Raw genomic sequence first — 17209 nt, 5'->3', positions numbered from 1 at the left:
AAATAGCCATCACTCAGCAACTGTGGAAGTGAGCCTTAACAGTGGACATGCTGAGAGACATTCAGCCAGCTTTAACCTTTGTATGCAATACCTTAATGGCTCCTTATGCACCATAATAATCTAAATAAGAAGGATCTAATAAACAGAGAGGCCTTATCCTCTGATGCACAGCAATGTGCCATATGGCACATACATAAGTGAAGATTAGCGATTAGACAAGGGCTGAATTCTCTGTAACATGATTACAGTATAAAAATAGGCTAGTAAGAGACTGTAAAAGCATCTGATAGTTTGCTCATTTTGCACCATCATGGAAAAGAAGGATTTTTAATGATTTGATTCTGTTTCTATAATGTTACAAATGGTCGTTGTTAACCGAAGTAGCTGAAAACAGGAATATAATTTTATTTTCAAAGTATCAAATATATTTGTATACAAACTTATAAACATTCCCTGAGGATATTATAACAAGTAACTCTGTGATTTTGGTAACCAATTGTAAAGGATTAAAAGACGATTCCAGAAAGTTCACATTTGGTTTTTATGGTTATGTGTTGTGTAACTGCCATTCCACTCTTTGAACTGAAGGAATAAATGGCTACTGAAAATTGCTTAGTCAATGGAAAAAACTCTGTTGTGAGTACACTCATAGTAAACCAGTATTTTATTACTACTAGCTACTGCTTTACTGAATAGTTTAAAATTATTTCTTAAAACCTTTAATAATGGGGATTCTGACTGACTCGTTGAAAATGATGTATACAGTTGATTGCATCCATCTCCCTACACCCTCACATGTGCATAACTTTAAGAATGTGTCTTGTTCCATTGACCTCAAAGTTAAGAATGTGCAGGATCTGGACACCAGCTATTTGGGGCTGGGACTTTGCTGGGACGTGGTGTGTGTACACCTAGTGCAAAGTGGCCCTGATCTTGACTGGAGTCACTGGGCGTCTCTGCAATACAAATGGTTAATAATAATAATTGTGAAATATTTGTTCCGTAGGGTCTGGCTTTCTCAGAGAGTTTTATTAATTTTAATAGATAATGAATAGGGACACAGTCACATTCACCATTGGCAGAATTCAGTGACATTCACCCCAGAACCAACAGCCTGCATGGTTCATGCTGCACTACTCCTGTAGTGAACCCAGGCAGGGTTTTTGTAGTGGGGAGGACAACAGACTGAGTTGTCGTAGGGATAGGCTCTGTGCTCGTCCCAGATCAACCAGCATGGTGTAATCGGTGGGCCAATGGAAGAGTCATTGAATTCTTTATTATACCTAGCTAGGGCCCAATCCTGTAAACCTTTAGTCACAGGTGTATTTCTGACTTTCAGTGCAGCTACTTACCTGGCAAAGGAGGTCTTACACAACAACTTGCAGTACCAGGCCCTTCATGGTCCTAAACACCTGCAGAGGAGACACATAAGGTCAGTGAACCCTTTAGTAAATGTGATAGAGTTATAAAGAGCAAGGGTGGTTGAACATTATTGATCACAAGTTTTGCTCCTCTCTGTCTTTATGTTTTAAACCTTGCTTACCTACTTAGGGTAAGTATGGTGAAATTCATTTAACAATTTTTAATTAAAACAGTTATGAAGATCTGGAATATAATGTCCTTTAGGTTTGAAATGTAGGTAAAAAAACCCATAACTCCATTTGCAAGTCATTTTTCAAAGTATGCAACTTTTATGTGGGATTTACCCAGACACACCCAGAGATTTTGCTCCTGGCTCTCATGTTAATCCAGAAATGAGATTCTGTCAATGTTATGTCATTTTATAGTTAAAGGTACTAACAGGAAAAAAGGAATATTTATATATAATGTGTGTGTGTGTTAGTTAGTATTTCCAATGTCCATTGGAAACACAAGGGGAAAAGTCAGTTTTGACAGCGGAAATATGCAAAATCAGCTGGGAAACATTTTTATTTACAAAATTCTAATTAATTAACAAACAATGAATAGTTAAATGAAACTTGTTTTAAAAAGAACTTGACACTGTCTGGAAATATTTAGTTTGAAATAAAACAGAGTGTAAGCCAAACAAACACACCCAGCCAATTTGAAATTAATACACATAGATGTATTAGTAATATATTAAAATATCAAGTAATATAACTACATAAACATTAAAATGGCATGGTAACAATTGGGCAATTCTTGGACACTGGTTGGGGAGTGTCTTTAGAGATATGCTTCTGTTCCTGGGATGACCAGATTTTGTAGATTACCCATAAACTATTATTTTTTTAAGTCTCTCTGGCAGTTTAATATTGTTTTCTGCTGGAATTATATTTAGTCAATGCCATGAGCAATTAAGTTCTTCAGTGTGAGTATCATGCCTTTAGAGTGATGAGGGCCAGAACAGCTTCTTTTACAACTGTAGCGTTTAAGCCGCAAGACAGTAAACAGTTTTTTGATCTTCTTTGCCTGGGGAAGCCTGTCAAAACATGGATGGTGAGACTCATTAGAATGTGGAGCTCTGGTTTTATGTTTATCGTATGTGATTTAATAATATATTACATTATGTTCTTTGATGTGTGAGGAAATGTACTTGTACTATAATGCATTTTTTGCACCTGCACTTTATGAAATGGCTGTGGAGTAGTGTAGTCAAGAGTAAATGGCATTTACCTACTACTTATTTGCGGAATGTGGAATTTAATTTAGGTTTTCCTACTTCTTTTTTTATCACTACACCACTGAGCTATGGCTTAGTTATTATAAGGAAGGAAAACCTTTACCCCCTGGAGTAGCTCCCATGTACATTTTGGACATAAGCGCACACATGTTTATGTGAGCCTCTGGCTATAGGAGAGGTGTCGATGAGACTGTTAACCAGGGAGAGCTACTTTGCATGGTGTGCATTTTTACTCCAAGCAGTAGGCTTAGGTGTGGGAATACCTGGCTAGACAGGTTCCCTGTGCAGGAGAAAGGTTATCCTGCATGGGACAGGGAGGCCCTTAATAGGCAGCACACAAGTCACAAGGCAGTCAGGAATAATGGAGAGCTGGTGGGTGTTCAGGCAAGAGAGCAGCTTGATGTGGCACCCATTGGTATTCATGGCTTGGCTGTAGCTGGAGCACTGCAAGCACAGGGCCTGGTCCCACAACTCTTGCTCATGCTGAGCAGCACTTACTGCTGTGAGGAGGTCTGCTCTGAGGCAGGCCTGCTGCTCAATGAGCCAGGTATGGAGTGGCAGGGCCTCCTGCTCCACTGGAACAGGGGTGTTTATCCGAAGCTGGCTACGGCTCAACTGGGTGGGAAGAGGCGGGGTGGGATGGGGGCTTGAAGGAAGGGGTGGAGTGGAGTGGGGTGGGGCCTGGGGGTGGAGCAGGGTTCCAGCACCTCCTGGCAACTCCAGCTAATGCCAGTTGATCCTGCCTGTGCTGCTCTCAAACAGTGTCAAACCTCTCCCTTAAACCTCACTGCAAATGGTGACTGCATTCTTGTCACAGATCAATTCCAATCTAAAGTTGGCTGGCCTGGGATGTGAGCAGCCAAGCAGCAGCCTGTCATTTCAGTCTGTCCTAGACAGCAAAGCCCACAGCTTCAAAGATAGTTAGGTACCTAACTCCCTTTTCAAGCAAGGAGCATTCAGTGCCTAGGTACCTTTGTGGATCTGAGCCCTTTACTCCTCTATGAAGGAAATGCAGGTTTTTCACTTCAAAAACTGAAAAATCCCATGAAGTTTTTACCTCTTTCAGGAATGCAGTGCTAGCCCTATCAGGGTGCTCTCTTTGTATGGTGCAGGCAAAGATCTCACGTGCTCCTTGGACTGCTTTTTGAATGGTTCAAAAACAACACAGTACAATTGTTAAGCAAATGCCATGGATTTATTTGGTGTTGAAATAAATTACAAGTGTAAAGCATAATTTATTGCATTAAAAATGGTCTGCTTTTAAAGGGCATTAAACCAAATGTAAACAGAAGAAACACAACTTTGATAGAGCAATTCATTTGTTTTAAACTTTATAAACAGCCAGCTGTAGTAATTTAATTCTATACTCTATATTGCTGAAACCTCTGGACATAAGTTTATAAAAAGACTTGCACGTGCACAAAGGTAATTTGAGTTTACCAAAAGGATATTATAGAACTCAAATCTGTTTAGTGGCTTCAGGGAGGAAGTTACTATTGTGAATTCTCCAGAACAGCTCCTTAAGCGCTTAGTCCTGCTTTCCTCATGCAGACACAACTCCCTTTGATTTTAATGGAGTTTGATCTGTGAGAGTAGAATCCAGCCCTAAATGATGAATTAGTATAGAACCAAAACTGATCAGTAAAGCAAACATTCATTGCAGATACAGTGTTAATACCCAGAGAACAGAGACTGTTTTCTAATATATTTAAAATACAAAACAAAACAACCCAAACCCCTGACGTTCAATGAATTAGTTTTGCTGGATAATTTGTATTTTAAATTTTTTTCCAGATATAACCATTCCTCATTTCTGAGATTATATTAATTCTGCTCAAGGTCTTTTTTCCTGTAGAAGTCAGATCCTGTGAAGTGCTGAGTACCCTGAGTTTCCATTAATTTGAATAGGGTTTGAGGGTGTTCACAGCCCACTCAGAAGTGCTCTGCACAATCCAGGATCTGGCCCCAGTTGCATAATGATTTTAGCACATGAAATTCCTTGAAACAATGAGTTCAGCTGTGGCTAGCTCTGCATGGGCGTGCAAGGGGAAAAACAGGCATGAGGGCCCAGTCTCTCGAAGATATGTAGGCTCCCACCTTCTAGAGAAATCAATGGAGGTTAGGAACCTGAACACCTTTGAGGATGTGGGCTAAGGAGGAGTCTTCCGCACACCCTGGTGCTGAGACTAGACACAATTACGTTTGCACTCACAGCGTGAAAAGACTCTGAAAGGGCAGTGCTCACAGACACAGAGAAAAGGGGTGGGGGGCATGCATCATTCCTGCCTCCTGAGCTGGCTGACTGATCTCGCTGAGAATAGACAGTGCCACAGCCACTTGCGCCCTGTACCTGACTCAGAGCAACCATTTAGGCAGCATGCCTCCAACCCCTCAGCTCTCTCTCTCCAGGCTGCGTCTGAAGAGTCACAACTGAGCTCTATATTGGCTCAGTCGTGCTCCCAGTAAGTCCATGGCAAAACGCTCGTTGAAAGCACTAGGAACAGGATTGGGCCCTATAGTCTTTATAATGAGTGTTTGGAGCAGTTCAGAAAGGTTACTGGGAAAATCTCCAGGGCAGCTTGTTTTTAAACCACAAAAATCAAATTTGAAAATGATGAGTCACTGGTGGAGTAACTGTGTGAAACATTATCGAGGGTAAATGTAACATATCGTAGCCACTTGGAAAGGTCCAGTTGAGTGAGGGATGTCATATATATCAAAGCACTCACATTCTTTTCATACCAATTGGAATTTAAATCACAGACTGAAGTGTTAAAATACTTTGTACTGTATTTCTGAACCGGAATGGATAATTTATCACATCACTGGCTCCAGTAAATGTCCATCACACTTTATGGGGCTTATGGCAACATTTTATCCAGTTGATTCCAGTTCAATTTAATCTTTTCATTGTAAAAGAACAGGGCTGTTTTCATAGCACTATGCAGTTTGTGTAAGTTTTACAGATAATTTCATTTTAAAACAATGAGAAAATAAGTTAAAACTTCTAGACATTTCTTCTTCAGAGGCGGTCTTTCCATTACGCTTTAGTGGGCTGCATGTTTTGCTAGTGGGACAGCTCAAATAACAGGGATTCCATTGTTGCATTTAGTAACATTTTTAAAATCCCATTTAGAATGTTTCAGTGGGAGTTTATAAACCATAGGCCCAATTTTAGAGCTGCACTGAGCTGCGCAGGCTGCTCACCAGCTTTTTGCACCCCTGATCCAGGGGCCAGTGGGGGAGGTGTCAATTTAGCTCTCAATGCAAGTAAGAACAGCCTTAGGAAAAGTGCCTTTCTGACAATTGGGGAATTGCTGGAGTACAGCAACGCTCCTTCCTCACCAGGCACCATGAGAGTGGTGGCATGGAACCAGGTTTGCTATCTATGGAGGTCCCCAGGCACTGGGGGAATCCTGGGGTAACATAACTTTGTGGCTGCTTTGTGCCGGCAAGCTGATACTAAGCTATCAGGACCAGGATCTGGCCTTATACTTTTTACCTGTCATCCCCATGCCTGACACAGCACCATGTGTTACAGAGGTATAATGCTGAAATACACTGGCCTTTTCCCTTTTGAAAAGTCAGTTTTTCTCAGGTTATGCTCATTTGTAACAAAGATTTCCACCCTATGGACTTTTTATTTGGAGACTAAAAGAAAGAAAGTCAGCCTTTTGGGAAGAAAGGTGCAGATAAGCTTGCAAATTAAAATGCATTCAGTCACCAGCCAAATCAGTGACCTCCTGTCTTTGCTTTACACAACTGCATCTAATTAGGTACTTAATTTCCCAATTCTTTTCCAGCGTTCTCCAGGGCATTCCACTCTGTTCTGTTACACTGAGACATCTCAGTGGATTGTCTGAGGAAACACCTAATGAGACCAGCAAACAACTGATGCAAGGATAGATACACGATTCCCTTCAGGAATAAGGGAGAGAAAGAGACTCAGCTGCACAGACTAAGGGCCAGATTCATTCCAGGGTCTGGTGTAGTCCTTGGTGGAGATCTCTGGCAGCAGGAAGCCCAGGAAGGGAAGAGAGGAAGGAAAGTCAAGTGGTGAGGGTGCTAGCCTAGGACTTGGGAGAGCAGGGTTCAATTTCCTGCTGGCACCCCCCTTCCTTTAGGACCTTGAACAAGTCACATTGTCTTTTTGTACAATATACTTCTCCCCTGCACAGGGTAGTGTGAAGGATATTACAGATTGTGAGTGGCTCAGATGCTGCAATCTTTAGATACAGATAAGTGTCTGTTAGGTGGCTGCATTGCCACAAAACAACAGCCTCTCTTGAACTGTGAAAAGTGGGTGGTGCTTACCAGAAAGGGGGCACAGTCGGGATGGCGCTGGAGTCTTCTGTGGAGCACTAGCAGGAGTTACAGCTGACCTCCTCCTGACAGAAACCCCAACTAAGGGCAGTGGCAAGGATATCATCTATGGCAGCCAGCTGGCATTCTGGAGTCTTTTCCAGTGCAAGTTTATTGAGCCTCCTTCTCTGCGGCTAATGTCAATGCAACTCCAGTCTGAAGTACCACATGGAAGAGCTAGCAGTGAGTACAGCTAAGCAGCTGGCCTAAAACCTCCCCGAGCCTTGACACATCGCTTGTGTTTTGCAACTGAGCTTTGTCAGCCTGCAAAGCACCAGTCACACAGCAATCCCCTAAGAATTAACTCTCTTTTTCTTTTAAAACAGACCCACCAAACTTCAGATCCAATTTCTCTCTGCTTAGCCTTTCTCGTTTCCTCAGAGCACACTAATCACTTTCAAAAGCCGTCCCTTCCTATTCTACCTTCCAGAGCTGTCCATTATGAGTGGCCTGTTGTACCAGAGTGGGAAGGGATAGTTGCACGTTTCTGGACTGCACTCTCTTCATCCTGTCTCATCTGCCCTTGTGCTGCTGCCAAGTAAAACACGGGCTGCAGAAACCTTTTATCTGGAAGGTCAGAGGCACTGAGGCAGTGTGTTCTCGAGGAACTGGAACTCAGGAGCGCTTCAAATCTATTCCCGTCTCTCACCCTGACTCACTGCGTGTTTGGCCTGGGGCGAGGTACTAAGAAGGTCAACGTTTCCAGAAGCATGCTGCACTTGAGGCACCTTCAGCCCGACTGTCAAGAGGTTCAGAGCAGCCACAGCTCCCACTGAGGTAAAAAACAGAGGTGCACACAAAATTAGAACACATGGCTGCGAACTTGTGTGTTCTCTCATTTGTAAGTGAGGATAGCAATGTTTACCCACCTTTCTGAGGGACTGCGGGCATTAACTGATGGTTACACAGGGCTGTAACATTTTAAAGAACTCTGTAATTGCTGCACATTTTTATTGTCAGGGTGGTAGCTCATGAGAACTAAAGGGTGCATTAATAAAAAGACCTGGATCTTAGATAGGCCTTTTCATCAGTCAATCACAAAGTGCCGGTGAGTGAGTCTTATTATCCTCTTTTTACAGATAGGGAAACCGAGGCAGAGAAGGGTAGCGACTTGCTCGAGGTCACAGCAGGTGTGGCAGAGTAGGAACAGAACCCGAGTCTCCTGACTCAGGATCCAATGCCTTGCCTACCAAAGTATACTGTATAATGGGCATACATAATCTTTTGAAAGGTTACTAGGAATTAATGTACATGTCCTGAGGGAAAAAGGCTTCTTAAATTATGCATTGTGGCACTCCGTACTCTACACGTGTATTATCTGTCTTGTTAAATCTCTGTTAATTGGTTGAAAGGACAATTGGATGGCTGTTGTTATGACAGTTATCTTCTAGGCTGCCTTTCATGTTGTTATTTCCTATGAAAATGCAGCTAATAACATGCATATGGCTCAGCTGAGGAACAGATCAGTTTTACATGGACAGAAAAATATTTCCTTGTACCCAAATTAGATTTTTGCATGCATGTGCATACTCACCCACAGCCTGCCTTGCGTTGCTCCATGCCTGAGTTACATGCCAGATTTGCTTTGTTTAGCAGGCATATCATATGCACATGGCAATCTGGCATGAGAGCACATTCTACCCGTCAACTCCCAAGCAAAAATTCACCAAGCAAATCTAACTGCCGGTAACTTTGTGCAGTGAATTGGGCTTTCACTAGGAATTACTGTAAGCTCTCATGACTAATCTTGTACACAGCGCATTTGCTGATCTACTTTTCAGGGTTCAAACTACTTTCTTCCTTAATACCAAAATGCTAAAATCTTATAAAGCACTATTTTTTGCTGATTACATTTCTCTATGCTCTAAGCCTACCACAAGGCATGCAAACAAGTGTCGTTAAATTCATAAAGCTTTTAACTAAAAAAAAAATTAAAAATATCAAACATAAATTAAGATATTTATTCTTCTTTATCCATTGTTTTAAGCACTGAATCTTCTCCCAAAATTTTGCAAAGTTCATTCAGTCTCTGCTGCATTTCAGGAATTCCTGCAAGCTGGGATTCTAGTCTTTGTTTTTCCTCACTGAGTGATAAGCGGATAGCAGTGTCCAATTGTTCAAAACGCCAGCCTCCTTCTCCATCAAACTGCAACAAGTGAGTATGGTACTTCCTGCAGAAGAATTTAATATATTAGTAATGGCTTTGGGGACATTTTTGTAAGTAAGGTTTGAGATTCCTGGGTGTTAAGTGCCTTAAGGCAGACTTTGAGCAAGGCACTTCTTTTGTATAAAACATCTTCACACTGCACTACCACCATGGCTGAGAACAGGCCGTTTTTAGAGTCACTGGGTAAAGCTTTTAAAAGACTTGGAAACCTAAGTCCCATTTTCTAAAAGAGACTTCAGCACTTTGTAGCCTAAGTCTCACTGAAAGTCACCGGGACTTACCCTAAGGCCTTGGCTACACAGGGATTCAGCAGTTGCTGGCCAGCAGTCTATGTAGCTGCACTGGTGCTGACCCCTGAGTGTAGACAAAGACAAACCAAAGAGCCCCCTTCCCTCTCAGAACTCCCTGCTGAGGTGGTGCTGGCGGGTGCACTTAGCGGGTTATTGGGGGAGCCACCTCAGGGCCTTCTGCCTCAGGGGGTGGAGGTGGCTGTCCCCCACTTCCTGGCTGCTCAACGAGGAATGGCAGTGGCGGCTGAGACTGCACCCCCCTTCAGCTGCCAGACAAAGTCCAGTTTCTTCAGATACTGTAACAGCAGCAGCATCTGGGGCTCTCTGTCCAGAGGGGAATGGCAGCAGGGAGCCCCCTTTTCTGGCTGCATTCACCAAAGCAGCCGAGACCTCTACACCTCTTCAACCAGCCAAGGAAAATCCTTCTCTCCTGCCCACCCACCTGAAGAGAATGAGCAGCTGCTCTCCATGTGCGCTTACCTGAGCAGAATGCCTCATGCTGCAGGGAGTCCTCTTCACACAAGGACATCCCAACAGTCATCACACAACTCCACAGCTATGGGGCCTCTATACAAGCCCTATCCCCCATTTATATAAAATGGCCCCTTTCACTCCATAGAACGGAGGGAGCATATAGACCATTTAATTTTATTTATGTTACTTTCTATGTGATATTATACCTTCCTACCAGAAAGTCCACAGGTCCCGATATTTTGCAGGATGGGGTGCAGCAGAATGCTATTGGTATGACTGTATTTATTTTATGTTACACATCAGTTTTCCTGAATTTCAAGCCCTGACTGTAAACTTTGCTTGTCCAAACACTTCAGTCCTCCAGTGTTACTTGATTGGCAAGCAGTGAAAAAAACAACCCTTCACAGGTGTCATAGATCTTTCAATCAAGAGCAGGGCATGTGCTCAAAGAAATATTACAAGATATGCATGTGGACTTTTTCAAGACACACACAGACACTTAAAAGAACATGGGGGAGGGGAATTCCAGCAGATGTGCTGTTATGAGCTGGGTAATTGATAGTGAAGTTTATTGATGTTGAACTATATCACAAATTATCAAAGGCATGTAATTCCATAAAGGAGATGTGATAAATTAATAAACGTCCATAGTTTATGACATAATTAGCAGATGAGATATAATTGAATCATTACAATGACCACATCACATGCATTGTTCTGTATAGCACAGATTGCTTAACCAATCTTCTTACACCCACTCCCCAAAGTCACATAAATTAGAAAGAAGACACTGTCCTGAGAAGAAAATAGTCTGAGATGGCTGATTAATGCTGTCCGGGAGAGCAGCCAATCTGCTGCATGAAACATAAAATAACTGGTGGCAGTGGAGAACTTGGACTTGAGAACTAATGGTTCCCATTTAGTAACAACAGGTTTGTGCTTTTTTGCTTTCTTTGCACTGAACATTTGTAAGTATCTGACTACTTGATATGCTCTATAAAAATATTGCCTATGCTGGGATCTTTTATAGTTGTTACTGCCTAATTTAGAAAGGTCTCTCTCACTGTCCTAATATTTTTCTTTGTATAAACAACCTGATTTGTAAATATGAAATATAAAACTTTTCTGCCTGGGGGTGCACTGAGAGGTAAAAAGAAATTGCAGGATTAGAATGCATAATTGATGCTAAAAATGATGGGTCTGTTCCTCCTTGTGAAAGACAAAGGAGATTATCTTGGTGACATATTGGCCATCTTCTTCTTCCAAGCAATGGACAACCCGTCTGAGAAGTAGACATCTTTTCCTTTTGTGTTTACAGAATAATATGGTGATATTTGCTGCAGCTGTGACATGATGTATTAATTAATTGCCTCTTTAGCTGTCTGCATGTTGCTATTAAGAGTGAAAAATTCAATTGCATTAAAAAAGGAAATAAATAGGTGTACATAAAAGGGAGAAAATCAATGCTAAATGCATTTACATGTTTATTATTGCAGTCAAGTTATCTTAAAAGGAGTGTAGATATTGATTTAACAAGTGTACTGGAGCACAGAAGAAAAGCGACTCTATCGTCTGGTAGAAAGCTAAAAATAACCCCCCATTGTAAGTACTTGGATATACTCACCAAAGAGAAGGTCTGTGTGTGATGGAAAGCAAGGATATCCCAGAACCTTTTGCAGCTTGGAATATCTTTCCTTCAACATCAATGCTTACAGCACTTGTACATTCATCCAACAATGCGTATTTTGGTCTTTCAAAAGAGAAGAAAATGGGTTGCTCATTTAGTTTTTGCACAGCATTCCTATACACTATAGATACAATGCTTAATTTAAAGAACAGAGATGATGTTTGTTGTTTTGTAAGATAACCAGTTTTCAAAGACCACTGTGACTCATCTAGTACTGTAAGCTGGTATGCAACAGCACAATGGCCCCACTCCTCAAACCCTTACTCAGGTAAAACTGCCTTGGTCTTTTAATTATAACCCACTAGTGCGTGGGGGTAGAGTAGAGGCTTCACTCTACATGCAGCAGATTAGTGAGAAGTTTGCAAATGCTGTACAATATCATCAGATGCTCCAAAGTACTAATAAAAATACATTAAAAACCCTAACCTAGGAGCCCAGCTTGGTGGATCAGTGATAATGCATTACACTGCCATTTGAGAGACCTGGGCTCAATCCCAGATCACACTGTCTTACTCCTCAGGCCACAATGGAAGAATACAGCACCTGAGGGAAGAGAATGCATTACGCTGCTTAAAGGCAGCCACTCTGGCTGACAAAAGAATATAGTGGGCAGCTACTCAAAATAGGTTGATGTTAAATTACACATGTGAGGTTTATACACTAGAACATTGGTTCCCAAACTGGGGGCACGCCTCCCTGGGGGGACATGAAGAAATTCCAAGGGGGGCATGAGGCCACCTGCCCCTTGAGCTCCTGGCCGGGGAGGGTAGCCCCTGGCCCCTCCCCTCGTCTCCTCTCCCCCCTCCCCCATAGCCATGCTGTTGCATGGGCAGCACAGCTTGTGCCCACCCACCTCCCAGACTTTCCAATAAGCCAATCCTGCTGCTCTGAGCGGCCTGGTAAGGGGGCAGGGAGCGGGGGGCTAGATAAGGGGCAGGAGGTCCTGGGGGGCAGTCAGGGAACAGGGAGTGGTTGGATGGGGTGGAGATTCCGGGGGGGCGGTCAGGAGACAGGGAGCAGGGGGTTGGATAGGTGTGGGAGTCCCGGGAGGCCTGTCAGAGGGTGGGGACAGTCAGGGGACAAGGATCAGGGGAGTTGGATGATGGTAAAGAAGAGGTGGAGGGCGAGAGGGTTTCTTGAAAATTAAAAAGGGGGCATGATGCTGAGAAGTTTGGGAACCACTGCCCTAGAACTACTACACTATTGCCTTTGGAATGGAATAGACAGACTACCATCGAACAAAATCATCAGAAACAGAGATGAACATAATATGTTGGGGAAGAGTCAACACAGCTTGTGTAAAGGGAAATCATGTCTCACCTATCTGTTAGAATTCTCTGAAGGAGTCAAACAAACATGTGGACATGGGTGATCCAGCTAATATAGTGTACTTGTACTTTCAGAAAGCCTATGACAAAGGCTCTTAAGCAAAGTAAGTTGTCATGGGATAAGAGGGAAGGTCCTCTCATGGATCAGTAACTGGTTAAAAGATGGGAAACAGAGGGTAGGAATAAATGGTCAGTTTTCACAATGGAGAAAGGTAAATAGCAGGGTAACCCAAGGATCTGTACTGGAACCTGTGCTGTTCAACATATTCATAAATGATCTGGAAAAGAAGGTGAACAGTGAGGTGGCAAAGTTTGCAGATGATACAAAATTACTCAAGATAGTTAAGTCCAAAGCTGACTGTAAAGAGTCACAAAGGGACCTCACTAAACCCAGTATCCACTGGTTGACAAAATAGCAGATGAAATTCAATGTTGATAAATGCAAAGCAATGCACACTGGAAAAAATAATCCCAACTATACATACAAAATGATGTGGTCTAAATTAGCTGTTGCCACTCAAAGAGATCTTGGCATCATCAATAGTTCTCTAAAAACATCTGCTCAATGTAGGGTGACCAGACAGCAAGTGTGACAAATCGGGACGCGGGTGGGGGGGTAATAGGAGCCTATATAAGAAAAAGCCCCAAATAGCGGGACTGTCCCTATAAAATCGGGACATCTGGTCACCTTAGCTCAATGTGCAATGGCACTCAAAAAAACGAACAGATTAGGAACCATTAGGAAAGGGATAGATAAGAAGACAGTAAATATCATATTGCCATTATATAAATGCATGGTATGCCCACACTTGGAAAAATGCGTGCGGATCTGGGTCGACCCATCTTAAAAATGATATACACCTCTACCCCGATATAACATGACCCAATATAACACGAATTCAGATATAACACGGTAAAGCAGTGCTCCGGGGGGGGGGCACGGCTGCGCATTCCGGTGGATCAAAGCAAAGTTTGATATAACGCGGTTTCACCTATAACGCGGTAAGATTTTTTGGCTCCCGAGGACAACTTTATATCGAGGTAGAGGTGTACTAGAATTGGAAAAGGTGCAGAGAAGGGTAACCAAAATGACTAGGAGTATGGAAGAACTTCCACATGAGGAGAGATTAAAAATACTGGGATTGTTCAGATTAGAAAAGAGATGACAGAGGTCTATAAAATCATGAATGGTGTGGAGAAAGTGGATAGGAAAGTGTTAATTACCCCTTCACAAAAGGGAAGTAGGGATCACCTGATTAAATTATCAGGCATCAGGTTTAAAACAAACAAAAGGAAAGGCTTCTTCTCACAACACACATTCAGCCTGTGGAACTCATTACCATGGGATGTTGTGAAGGCCAAAGATATAACTGGGCTCAAAAAAGAATTATATAAATTCATGGAGGATAGGTCCATCTTGGCTAATAGCAACCCCATACTCCACTGTCCCTGAACTTCCAACTGCCAAAAGCTGGGACTGGACGAGAGGGGATGGATCATTCAAAACTGCTCTTTTCTGTTCATTCTCTTTGAAGCATCAGGCACTGGCCCCTATCAGAGAGAAGGAACTGGACTACATGGACCACTGATCTAACCCAGTAAGGCCATTCTTATGTTCTTATTAGATAAAATACCCAGCAGGGAATCTAGGTTTGAATCCCATGCTGGGACTGTTATGTGGTATGTGTGTGTACAACACCTATCACAATGAGGTGTCTAGCCTCTAGGCCCTACAAGTGTTAAATAGCTTTTGGGTAGGGCTGACCTTGTATTACTCAGCAGTGTTAATATATCAGGAGGTAACTAAAGAGCCACTCAAGATGCTTCTATCCCTCCAGGTGCTGAGTGTGTTGCTTTGCAGAGTTTCCAGTCTCATGTGGCCCAAGAGTAAAGGTCCAAAGGATAGGTCTCAAACTCACCTCCCCTGTATGATGTTATTTCCCACGATATTTCTAGGACTGCCCCAATGTGATCATTTTTGTTCAAGATGCTAAGGAGAGTAATGTCTGGAAACCGCAATGCTTTTAGTGACAAATCAAAGCAGAAACAAGAAGCATCACCCAAGCTAAAAAGCTGATCTCATACACACACCTCTTATAAACTGTGAAGTCTCTTTTCCTGTGCAACTGCAGACCAGTATTGTGTGGGGGTATAAAGACTATCACTGCTCAAACCATTACCGCAAGCCTCCAAAGCTTGGCTGCCTGAAAAGCAAGTGAATACACTTACTTATGATAAAACATGCGAGCCATGCCCATCCTTTGCTTTTCTCCTCCTGATAAGACATCTTTCCAGTCCATCACAGCATCCCAGCCTTCAAAAAGATACAAACAAAATGGCACTATAATGTACAAAACAGGAAACCATAGAAAATTAAGTCCCTGCATGTCTGCAATCCTCAATTCAAAGCAGAAACAAAATTCCCAGTAGTGTGGTAGAGGAGGTAGATCAAGGCACTGGGTAAAATTTTCCAAAATGCCTAAGATCCTAAATCCCATAGAGTCTCAATTGAAATAGGCTCCTAAATCCTACTTCAATTTTGAAAATGGGATTTGGCTCCTAAGTCACTTATGCACTTGTGAAATTTTTACATGTCACCTCTTTGACAAATGTATGCCTTCAGCTGTGTAAATCTATTTGTGTTTTTTTCATGGCATATTTATCTCATGGGAGAGTATGCGACACTTCCTTAAAAGTTGAATAGGAATTTTAAAAAAAATCAACCTATAGGATAAAGAGAAAGAAAATTTAAGAAAATAAATGAGAATTCAGTGAGTCAAAATATGAAACCATAACAGTTACAGAGTGACTCCCTTGCTATTGCAGGTAAGAATGATGTCTGCTCAGATTTTTGGTGACGCAGTTAGAAATGTCACACACACATGCCTCTGCAACTGTGAATGCAGACTGTATGCACAAATGGGTAGCTAACACAAACTGGGTACCTGTGCAGCACATGTGCATGCACACAGATTTTTTTTTGCATGCAAACCTCTCCACCCCTTTAATAAAAAAGTGACCCTACAATTTCTATACAATTTGACATTGTTTATATAGTTAGATTTTCCCACAAATCTTTCTTTTACCATCTCTTCCTCATAGAAAAATCAATTAAAAAAACCCAAAAAACTATTTGAATGCATTTTATTTGCTATTCTTATTACTGTGGAGTTGTGTTTATGTCAGCATTGTGGCATACTCCTGACATTATGCAGGCTACCTTATTAAAATTAAGATTTTAATAAAATTAAGCTTGATAGAACAGTGCAAAACAAGAAATTATTTTTAAAAGGGAAAAACTATGGTAAGCACATTTCTCCCAATCAATCATTTACAGAGGAGAGAGACAGACTGTCTGACAGGTGGGAGAGGGGGTGGAAGAGGAGGAGGATATATTTCCAGATCAGCCCAACAGCACTGAAACTAGAGGAATAAGGAGACCCACAAAGACCTTTTGCTGCTTCCGCTTCCTGATCCAAAATGAACAGTTGCCAGATAACACTGTAAACAAGGTCAAGTAAGCAAGTTAGACTGTGTCATTTCTTGGCTTTGGTCTATGGTTAGAAAAGTGCAGGCAGGGTTTTGCAAGGGTGCTGTAGGCTTTTGGCTACACAATGGCATTGTTGGAATTGTGCCAGGGCCCACCAGAGCTGTGCCTTTGTAATTTAAGAAGCCTCAGTAAGTCTCCTGATGGGAGGTCAAGCTAAATGAAAATGGGAATCAGTAATGCTGGAAGCTGAATTCCTAGAATTTTCTGTCTACCTGATTGTAAAATATATAACAACATAATGACATTATTCATATATGTACATGCAAGTAAATGACAGAGAAATACAACTTTTTCAGTCCAGTTCTATTATTCCTTAGAATTACATTTGACTCAAATCTGGAGGATTTGTCTGGCTCTCAGTATATGCTGAGTGTATATTGCTTCCTATCAGCTGATTTCCTTTAAAGAATGTTGCTTAATTGTCTCCCTCTCGAGTTACCATTTGGGTGAATTCTGCCACTGGTGATAACTGAATGTGCGGGCTCTTTGTGACAGGGTGCCCCAGGTGCTACAACCCAGCACAGCACTGAGACAGAGTGCTATTCTGCAGACTCAGCCCAGCAGACAGATGCCATAGGTCAGGTGAGCTCCAACCAAGGGGAACTGAAGTTTTGGTGTGTCTCTTTAAGACAAGGGAAACTGGGATAGGGACAGAGAGTAGTAGCCATGCAAACAACTAAACTTGGGAAGTAACTGAGGCTGATGCT

At 42.1% G+C, this 17209-nt stretch overlaps 1 protein-coding gene and 1 long non-coding RNA gene across 3 annotated transcripts in view; one reads left to right on the top strand and one right to left on the bottom strand.

The window, feature by feature from the left end:
* The first annotated feature begins 1337 nt into the window (after window positions 1-1337).
* Window positions 1338-10483, top strand: LOC123361941. Of its 2 annotated transcripts, none has more exons than XR_006576284.1 (3): window positions 1338-1432; window positions 9050-9161; window positions 10294-10483. It is a non-coding gene; the product is annotated as an uncharacterized LOC123361941 (long non-coding RNA). The 2 variants fall into 2 exon arrangements; XR_006576283.1 differs by lacking the exon at window positions 1338-1432 and adding an exon at window positions 7499-7783.
* ABCD2 (ATP binding cassette subfamily D member 2) overlaps window positions 8967-17209 on the bottom strand; it is a 64132-nt gene continuing 55889 nt past the window's right edge. Inside the window, exons 8-10 of the mRNA XM_045002165.1 lie at window positions 15182-15266; window positions 11562-11687; window positions 8967-9177 (exon numbers count right to left, since the gene is read on the bottom strand). Coding sequence (XP_044858100.1) covers window positions 8967-9177; window positions 11562-11687; window positions 15182-15266 — 422 coding nt within the window. The remainder of the gene's footprint in view (window positions 9178-11561; window positions 11688-15181; window positions 15267-17209) is intronic.

The sequence above is a fragment of the Mauremys mutica genome, chromosome 1, assembly GCF_020497125.1.
Source record: "Mauremys mutica isolate MM-2020 ecotype Southern chromosome 1, ASM2049712v1, whole genome shotgun sequence".
Taxonomy (NCBI): domain Eukaryota; kingdom Metazoa; phylum Chordata; order Testudines; family Geoemydidae; genus Mauremys; species Mauremys mutica.
Note: the sequence above shows the minus strand (reverse complement) of the source record. Positions and strands in the feature narration are given on the sequence as shown.